We start from the raw sequence: 10949 nt of genomic DNA on the forward strand, positions 1-10949 counted from the left end.
AGTAATAAACTCTAACCTTTGCGAAGTACGTGAACAAATTGATCTACTACTCACAAACTCATTATCCAACAAATTTATTTTTTGCCTTCGTAAAATCGATCCACAAATACATAATTGACACATTCTGGCAAGCTTTTAGCTCTCTCGTTAAAGCTTGAAGCTGAGTGCATCTGTACACACACATATAAGCTCATACACACACAAACTCATATATCACATTTTGAACTCACATATATATGAGCTACATATATATACACACAAAATACAAGATATATATATATATATATATATATATACACACACACGCACTTGGAAACAAGTTTTTAGACATTTCAAGTGAAACTCTAGAGAGCCAACCTAATTAAATTATAATCCTTTACAGTAATATATCTGTCTCAATTACTATGCAAGAATGTTATAATTCTCCTTGAATAGTTGATATAACTTTTTGGAATTATGATATTATGGTGTATTGAACCCTTTCCTTAAATCACATATGAGAACTTACGAAGGAGGGCATAGGGATCACAACTTACTTGAAGTTGGAGTTGATTCTTTCTGTTCACAACTCCCTCATTTACTCTCCATTCTCATATTATCTGCAGGGCCACTCAGAAATCCTTGTGCTTTTCTCTTGGTGGCCATCTTATGTCTGCTAATTCCAAATTTGCCTCAAGAGAGTTTCTAAGATTTAGAGTCTGCTAGTCTGTGTTGTTCCTGTGAATACTACAGAGATGAAATGGCTTCCTGGATCCTACCCCCTTCTCCTTTTTATCCCAGTTCACTGGTTGTTCTTTTTCAGTCTCCTTTGCCGAATATATGTCATGTCCTTGACCTCTTTATGTGCCCTAATTTCAGTCTTCAGATTTCTCCTACCCTGTCCTGCACTCTCTCCCCTAAATGATCTCATTCAGTCTTAAAACCTTTGCATCTACCCTACCAGATCTAAAACTGAGTTTCCCCCTCCAAAACAATCCCACTGACCTTTCTATAATTTTCCGCATCTCATCCATGGTCACTCCGTGCTTCCATTTATTCGGCCATAAGCCACAACTTTGTCTCCTTTCTCTCACGTTCCACATACACTACCTGAAACTGCTGATCTTGTTGCCATCGCTAACATCATTGCATTTCTCTGTTCCAAGCCACGTTTTGCCATTGGAAGACTGTTAGCAGCTGGGACATTTCATTAGCCACTGGAGCTTCCCTGAGTCATATCTTGGTCACGCTTCCCCTGACACCATTTACTCTGCCCCAGCTGCCCTGGATCCATGCTGTCTACCAAGCATGGGCCAGTCTCCGGGCCAGTGTCCTCGCTTTTTCCTCTGGTAGACTACTCTTCCTCCAGGCAGTCACGTGGCTCTCCCCATTACTCCATTCGTCTCTGTACAAGCCTTTGTTTAGGGAGATCTTCATGGAAGCCCCTGGCTAAAAGGGCACCCCAGCCCCTCTTAATTCACTGAGGCTGCTCTGTTTTCCCTGGTAGCACCTGCACTGTCTGATATCACATTACACATCTACTTGTGTTTTGCTCAGCTTTACCGAAGTATAACTGGCAAATAAAATTGTAATATAATTAAAGTGTGCATGGGATGATTTGATATACATATATGTACAAATTAATTAACATATCTATCACCCCCACATATTTCCTTTTTTTGTGTGGGGGGGGTTGAGAACACAGGTTCTATTTGCTTAGCAAGTTTCAATTATACAATAGAGTATTATCAACTACAGTTACCATGTTATATATTAGATCCTTAGACCCCATTCATCTTATAACTGGAAGTTTGTATCCTTTTACCAGCCTCTCCCAATTTCCCCCCCTCCCCAACCCCTGACAACCACCATTCCACACTCGGTTTCTATGAGTTTAATTTTTTTAATTCCACACGTGAGTGAAACCACACAGTTTCTGTCTTTCTCCGTCTGACAAAGATGGCTGGCGTGTTTGGGAAAGAACAAGGGACTCCAACGTGGCCTCATTGTAGAAGGGAGGAGAGGGCCTTGGTGGGAAAAGGTGGCCAGATTGCAGAGGGGAGAGGGTTTCTTCTACTCTGCTGAAAGATATCTGACCTTTCCTTGAGTAGGCGGTGGATAACCCCTGAGCTACACTGTCATGATGGTTGACAGTTTGTCCTATTTGTCTTGGTAGGAAATATTGAAAAACTCATGCATGGAAGTGAGTTAGTGATCACTTGCCTTACTCCTTACTTTTCATTGGCTGCACAGATTGAAGCCACTGAAGAGAGGTATCTCCCCCTCCTTCAACTGTATTTCATCCTTGTATTTCTTTGTTTTGTATTTTAACTCTTCTTACCACACACAGGTCTTTGCTTTGTTAATTAATGTGCCAAGCTTTAGGTGGTGATAGGAGTGGGTCATGAAATCACTCTAGTAGGTTTGGACTTAAATTTCTTCTAATAATGCAGGAGAATAAAATTGAATAAAAGTTATAGGATATATATATACATATGTATATGTATAAATATATTTTATATTATATACACACAAGTTTTTTGTGTCCCAAGTTATGATATAAAAGAATGATTTCTCACAATGGTTGCAGTTAAGAAAGTTTGAAAGCCACTGAACTAGCCACTTGGATTTGGTATTTTGATTCTTAGAGGGTCTTTTCCATAAAAATATACTTAAATTATACAAATCACTGAAAACAAAAATGAAAACACACCTTTTTATTGATCCTGCTAACCAATCAAGGTAGCACTCTTTCTTTTTCCTTCTCAGAAATTCCTAAAGCTATAAGCGGACATCCTTGTAACATAATGTCTGTTTCCACAATTGACTATCAAAACTCTTCCGTGACCCTCACAGGTCATGGCTCCCCTGCGAACTTGGGCTTCTCTGGAAGCAGCTGCTTTTCTCGCTGGGGGTGTCCGTAGCCCTGTGGTCTCCATTCCCTTGCCTCCCTGACAGCTCCCGTCTTGGCTCATCTTTCTTTTCTGGTTTCTCTAGTGTAGGGAATTCTGTTTTTCCTTTTTTCCACATGCTCCCCCTTGGGAAACATAACCCTGGGAAATCTTATCCAATTTTAATTCATTTATTAACATATCTCTTCCTCCATCTGCCCTTCCAATTCTATTTCCATTTTCTGCAGCTATTTGCATATTTCCATTTGGACAGATCTATCATATCAATTTTAACCTATTCAGAACATAAATTGTCTGTCCTCTGCAACAGCTCTCTCCTGGTTTCCCTATTTTGGTTAATCGCGCTACAATTTTTGAGGTCAACCTGGCTAACAACCTTGGGCTTCAACTCCTGCCTGGTCTGAACTGCTCATGTCTAATTAGTAAGCACTTCTGGAGAGCTGCATTCAACAAGGCTCTCATCACACCAGTCCTCTCCTCTCCCTTCCTGTTACTATCGCCTGCCTTCACGTTCTCATTATCTTTTGCCTAAATTAGTGCAATAGCTTATATTAATCGCGCTCTTCACTTTTTTCTTTGCCTGTTTTAATTCATTTTACTTAGCTCTCCCATAACAGTCTTCCTAAAGTGTGGCTCTGGTCACATTAACCTTTTCTTTTTGTTTGTTTTAACTAAACGCTTGCAATGTTTCCTCATTACAGAGAAAATTAAACAGCAATTTCTTAGATGGGTATTCAAGGATTTCTATACCATGGCCTCCATTCTCCTGCTCAGTTTCATCTGCAATTACGAATTCTATTTGAACTCCATGCTCCAAACTCTTACTTATTAGTTCTTAAACGTGAAGAACTGTGTTTTCTGTTTTCTAAGCTTTTGTTCATGTAATTTCCTGCTATCTCCCCCAGTAAAAACCTTTCAATCCACTGTTCATGATCTATTATAATAGATGCTACTACCAGCATCTACTACCAGGATTAGTAGCAGCATCTACTTCTTTCAATGCTACTACTTCTTTCAATATGTTCTTGAAGCTTCCCAGATCAAGTGTGGTATTTTGTACCTTTGAATTCCCTTTATATTTAAGTTGACTTCTCTTAAGACACACATTTTATTGTGAGCCTTTTCAGCAGACGTTATGCTTCATTCTTATCAAAGAAGTTATCAGTTAATTACTGAATCTTTCTAATCCAATGGCTCACATTTTAATAACAATACAATAAATAACATTCTCTTGTTTAAATCTAGTCATCAGAAGGAGATTAGGGAAAGGAAAATAGAAATAATGTTATTTTTCATACACCTACCACTTGGTGCTTGCGAGAACAAAAAGAACACGTATTTTATCCTTGTCAATATCCCACTTACCTAAAAATTTACATTTGACAAAAGACCTGTGATTCTCTTAAGCAGAAAAAAAAAAAAAAAGAGGAGATTTCAGAAGAAAGGGAGACAATTTACATGACAATGTTTTCAGAATAAAGCCAAGGACAAGAAAAACAAAAACAAACAAAAAAACCCTGAGTAAGCAGTGGGGAAATAATCTCTTTATCTCAATTTCTTCGTGGTTCTCAAATACTCAAGAAAAGGAGTCCAGGATTCTAATTCTGAACAAACTGCCCTACATTCTTTTCAAAAGCAAATTCTTAGAGAAAAAACTGCCCTACCAGGTAGAGATTGAACTCTATAAATCACTTACACTTTCAAGTATAGACATAGTTAGCAACAAGGGTTTTCATCAATATATAAACCAATGGAGAATGTGCAAACAGCACTGAAATAAGATATTCTGGCTTTTGTTTCCCCTTATGGCTGTGTTTCCATGGTACCAAGCTCAGACTATCTTAACAGAACAGGACTGTGATTCTGGGAAATACGGACTTATTTTGGAGCATAAAAATAAGTCACCATCCTTTAACTATTTTTTCAACTATTTTCTTAATAATTCTTTACAAATTGTGAATTAAATACACAAAATGAGTGGAAGGAGTCACAAAAGTCAGATAATATGTACCCAAACAACCCTTCATAGATGAGTTTATGGCAGAACTATATGCAAATACAAGACCCTTATAAAAGTGTATCAAATTACACACGTGTGTACATATATCATTTATTTCAGAAACATAAATTATGTTAATACTAGTATTGACATTTTAATTAGTGCAAATTAGTAAGTATTATTTACTTGGGACAGGCTTTTAATGGAAAAATAAACCACAGAGCATTATGTGCTCACTTTTGTCATGTTTTTATATTGTTTAAAAAAAAAGTCTATCTTAAACTGAGAGTTTGTCTACATGGAAAAAATAGTTAAATCACAGAAAGCCCGTGTGCTACACAGATGGTGCTACTGATTGGGAAATAAGGTAATATTTCTCAATCTTACTTGTTGCTGGAAGAAATTAGAGGGCAAGCACACTGCTGACAGTCATCTGGCAATCCCCTGACAATTCCATAATATCCAGGAGCACATCGTTCACAGAAGTCACCAGCAGTGTGATGTTGACAATTCTGTAAACGAAAAGGGAGAAGTTCGTTCTTCATTTACTGAGAGTTAGAATGTGATTTATCATACAGCTCCCCACCTGTGTGTGCTCCTGCATATACACACACAGACACACACATCTCATTGAAAGAGTTCTTGAGAAGTATATACTTTAGAGAGAGGGGGAGAGGGTGCGTACGGGGGTGGGCTGGGGGAGGGGGGAAGGGAGAGGAAGAGAGAAAATCTTAAGCAGTCTCCACACCCAGCACAGCACCTGACTCAGGGCTCAATCTCGCAATCCTGAGATCATTACCTGAGCTGACGATAGCCCCCTATTTTCAGAGAAAAGGAAGCACTCATTTGAGTGTTCCCTCAGCTTCCTGTGAAAGACTTGCCATTTGTCTTGCAGTACTTTCCATCCCTTTAACATTTATTCCTGTCCATAGGAAGTGGTGTTTGTCCTTTGTCTAAAGCTACTCTCTTCCTAAACTGGATTCCTTGCCTTTCTGCCTCCCCCTTTTGACCAGCATCTGCATCTTTCCCTCCTTTGCTCATTTATCCCATTGGCATTTGAGGTTGGTCCAGACTTCCCTAGCTCAAAAATATCTCTGGGGCCTCAAGTCTCTGGAAATTTCCATCTATCTTTGATAAGCATTTTAAAAGCATTATTTGCATTCCTGATTTCTATTTCCTTATCTCCCTTCAGCTCTCCCCACTTTAAAAAACCTTCTCATGTCACCAGGACTCCAGGCTCACTGATAAGATCTTTGTTGATAAATAAAAATTCCTTGACAATAATAAGTCTTCATGATATATGAATTTTCTGCAGCAGCTAATATTTCTGGCTACTCTTTGAAATTTCTCTTCCTATGGTTTCTTTAATGGTATGGTCTGCTGATTTTTCTCCTAACTCTATGGCTACTCTTCCTTATGCTCATTCATGGACTCTTTCTTCCCTTTCTGTGTAGTAAGATTGGTGTCCTTGATTCTAACTTTGGCTCTCACCTCTTTTTTTTCTTTTTCTTTTTCTTACACACTCTACCTTGGTGATTTCACCCATTCCTTTGACTTTAGGTATCATCTAATTGCCAAAAACTCTAAATTTTACATATTCAGGCCAGATTTCTCTAATGAGTTCTAGACTTACATTTCCAAATGCTTCCTGGATAGATCTTACTGCATAACAAAAGCACCTTGAATTTGAACTATCAAAAATTAAGCTCATCTCTCTTTAAACCTGCTAATATTTCTGTATTGTCCATTTCATCTGGGGTCTCTATCACCTGCTCAATTGCCCAGGCCAGCAGTCTAGAGGCCTCTCTCATGCCAGAGAACCTGTTTGATCAGTGCGTTCCATGATTTTATTACTCTCTGTTTCTTTACTTCCTCGTCTCTACTGTTTTTATCTGGCCACTCTCATTTTTTACCTGGTTTATTGAAACAGAATTTAGGTAAAGATCCTGCTTCTAAATTTTTTTTAAAAGAAGGATTTATTTATTTACTTTTATTTTATTCATTTATTTGACAGAGAGACAGTGAGAGAGGGAACACAAGCAGGGGGAGTGGGAGAGGGAGAAGAAGGCTTCCCGTGGGAGCAGGGAGCCCGATGCGGGACTCGATCCCAGGACTCCGGGATCACGACCTGAGCCGAAGGCAGACACTTAATGACTGAGCCACCCAGGTGCCCCCTGCTTCTAAATTTTTTTATGCAGTGATTTTCCCACACTGCAATCAGAATGACCATCTTATAGAACTTATCATACCATGCCATTCTCTTGCTGGGAAGCCTGCATTAGTTCTCCATTGTCCTTAGGATGAATTATAAACTTTCCAGCATGGCAAGAAAGACTTTTCATCTGCTCGCTTACACCTCCAGCCTTACCTCTAGCCCCTGCTACCTTTGTATGCTATGTGAAAGCCATATAGGGCCATCTGAAATTCTCATATTATGCCGTGCTCTCTCTTTCCTCCGGGACTTCTTATATGCAAATCCCTTGCTTTGGAATGTTTTCCCCTCCTCTTACCAGATTAGCACCTATTCATTTCAGCTCTCATTTTAAATGTTGCTTTATCTGATAAACATTCCCTGATGTCCTAAGTCTGGGCTAAATGCCCATTCTAGCTCAACACAGTGACTGAAATATGGTAGTCATTTGATGACTGTTCTGAATGACTGAATGCACAATATGGGAAGTATAGATGAAACTGGTCAGTCTTCTTAAGATGAAAAAGGCCAAGTTTCAAGTCTAATGACTTTATAGAAATGTGGTTAACAGAATAAGATAATTTGTTGTATTCTGAAGTAGGATTTGCTATATAAGTACCATGATCTTCTTTTATTCAGCCATCCAAAGGAACCAGCATTTTAGCAATAAAATAACCATTCCATATTTAAGAACAGCATGGCAAGAGATGGTTCCAGGATAAATTACCCATACGTTCCAGTCTAAATCATTCAGCAAGGTGTCAAATGGTAAGTTAACCAGGGAGTGTTTTAAGGACATATTTTATATCTATGTGAATAAACATGTGCCAAAAAAATACATAGGCTCTTGAACAATTATCAGCACTTTGCTTTTGTAAAAATAAACCCACTGCATAATGAATTATTTTATGTAACCTAATATAGCATTAATAATTGACTCAAAACACTTAGATAATATTGATCACTGCCAGAAATACAGAGATTCAAAAATATGGTTTGCTGCTCTTATACCTACAACTCTATATACTTTCTTCACAGATCAAGCAAATATTTTAACCTTCTCTGGACAGTCAGTCTTTCACAGGTTACTGACATACTAAACTTGGTTAACGAAATCAAATGTTCTGGTTAGGTCCACAAACACAACACATAAATCATGATGCTATTTTTGAAACTTTTTGACACAGACCTTTCATATGACTTTCCTGTCTACTTTGAGACACAATATTCGTCTTGTACAGAAATTAATCTCAGGGCACCTGGGTGGCTCAGTTGTTAAGCGTCTGCCTTTGGCTTAGGTCATGATCCCAGGGTGCTGGGATCGAGCCCCGCATGGGGCTCCCTGCTTGGCGGGAAGCCTGCTTCTCCCTCTCCCATTCCCCCTACTTGTGTTCCCTCTCTCGCTGTCTCTTTCTGTCAAATAAATAAATAAAATCTTTAAAAAAATTTAAAAAAAGAAATTAATCTTTAGGAAAAATTCCTATATTTCAGATGTCTAACGAGAAGTTTAATTATATTCTCAAGAGTGATATTATATGTTCTAGTACCTTTTCAATAACAGATTAGGATATATGATATTTGTATTTTTTTGCACGTGGAAAAACTGGTGGTATATATTCCTTCTACTAAATCAAAATAATATAACATTAATATTATATAGTACCTTAGATCTGAGGTGAGAAGTTGCTTAACTTAGTCTTCTTTCCTTAAAGGGATGCCTCCCCATCTTTTTTTTAAATACGTTATTGAGTGAATGATCCTTATAAGGCAGCCTTTTTCATCTTGTACAATTATAAGCTATGAATTTTTTCCTTATGTTGAATGAAAACATATCTCATTCTGATTTTCAGTTAATGATCCAAGTTCTGCCTTCTGAAGCTACGAAGATTAAGTCTAATTCCCATTTCCCAAGGCAAGTCCTCAAATGTCTACAAAATACTATTACTTCCTAAATCTCTTTAAGTTAAACATTTAATAATCTTGATCACTCAGAATTTCTCTTAAAATAGAAACTAAAGTCTCTACCTGTGATTTGCAAATATAGTGACTATATTCCCTTCCCTCATCTGGATCTTGGATACATGACTCTGCAGTCAAGTAAAAACTCCTATTTCACAGGAATTGCTACTACATGTCATTTTCTCTGCTCTTTCCCTAAGCACTAGAATATAAGCTCCTAGAGGGCAAGGCCTCTGCTTTCCTCATCTTGGTATCTTTTCATCACCTACTGCAATACCTATGCATTGGAAATATTTATTAAGTGCCACAAGAATGAATGAACAAGTGAGCCTCCCTAAGTTCAGAAACTCTTACATTAATTTCATCTTGTTAATTGTGGCTCATACTTCCACCTGTCAGGCTCTTTTAGCTTCTTGACCACCATCTAATACATTAGATTACACTTCCAGCTTTATTTGATACATCTCATCCAGATCACTGATCACGATTTTGAACAGGATGGGGTGAAACACAAAGCCTATGTCTCATCATTGGAGATATGAACCTAGAACCCAGCACATATTCTTCAGGGGTAGAGAAACTTCTACAGTCATTAAACTTGTTAACTGATTACTATCTGGCCCAGATATCTCTTCAAACTTGTTTGTGAAAATATCATGAAACATTCTGTCAAATGCCTATTTAAACAAACCAGAGTTTGGACCATAGATCTGATCTTTAGCGGCTTATGACGTAAGCGAATTATTTAATTTCTGTCAACATTAGTTTATCAACTGTAAAAGAGGGAACAATCCTATCTGTCACATAAGTTTACTGTAAGAATAAGTGAGAAAAAAAATCTATCTATAATGATCAGCCTTGGTCCTGGCACATATGTAGATAGGGTTGAACATTTGGGGGCTGTTACTATTTTTGCTGAATTTGAGATATGACCTATCACACTTCTGATGAATTTGATATCATAATGAGATTCAGGAAGGATCTCAGATTTATACATATAGTAATCTAGCAATTAGTCTGATATGTTTTATTTTGAGTGAACCTAATGAGCACTATTTTTTCTACACTTAACAGATATTAGTTAAGTAAGCAATCCTTAAGTTTTACTGGAGATCAAAAATCAATGTTTGCTACAATTTACTTTCCTTTATAAACCTGGAGTAGCATTTCACAGCTTTCCATCCTATGGCAAATTTCATAATTCCATGATTTTTGCAAATATTTTTCATACATGGCTCTTAATCATATTTGCAGATTCTATCAGTACTCTAGGATGGAATTCTAGGCCTTCAAAATCAAATCATTTAATCAGATAACAGTGTGTTTACTCTCTCTCACAGTCTGTAGATAGCATTTCATAGTGGATTTGAAACTTGATTCTAATACTTTAGCCAAGGCTTGTAGGTTACTGAAATTTTCTAAGCATTAACTTTCAGAGTTGTAATAAAATGTGAACTATCCCTATTTTGGTCAGATTGTTAGATAAATTCAATGAGATAGTGTTTATAAAGTACCTTAAACACAGTAGATTCTAGTTTTGAGTCTCTTTACCAAATACAGGGCTAACTGCTTAATCATAGATGCTGGTGGTTTCAGACAACAGAGCTGATCAATAATGATTTTTTTTCTTTTCATTTTAAAATAAGAATTGTGATAGAGTGAAAATAATATTTTCACAAATTATTTGGTTTTCAAAAAGTTATTTGAGCTAGATGAGAATTTTTAATATTCTCTTTAAAAATTTTGCAAAAATAATACTAACCATGGGGGTGTAGTGATAATATATCCAGAAAGGTATAGATAGAGATATAGATAGATATAGATGTGTGTATTACATCAACTTGGAAAAACTATCTATCTATCTATCTATCTATCTATCTATCTATCTATCTATCTATCTATCTATCTA

The 10949-nt window shown here is 37.1% G+C and overlaps 1 protein-coding gene across 1 annotated transcript in view; it reads right to left on the minus strand.

The window, feature by feature from the left end:
* Positions 1 to 10949, minus strand: part of LAMA2 (laminin subunit alpha 2) — a 472574-nt gene that overhangs the window by 174248 nt on the left and 287377 nt on the right. Inside the window, exon 30 of the mRNA XM_044917544.1 lies at positions 5278 to 5402. Coding sequence (XP_044773479.1) covers positions 5278 to 5402 — 125 coding nt within the window. The remainder of the gene's footprint in view (positions 1 to 5277; positions 5403 to 10949) is intronic.

This window comes from Neomonachus schauinslandi, chromosome 8, assembly GCF_002201575.2.
Source record: "Neomonachus schauinslandi chromosome 8, ASM220157v2, whole genome shotgun sequence".
Classification (NCBI taxonomy): Eukaryota; Metazoa; Chordata; class Mammalia; order Carnivora; family Phocidae; genus Neomonachus; species Neomonachus schauinslandi.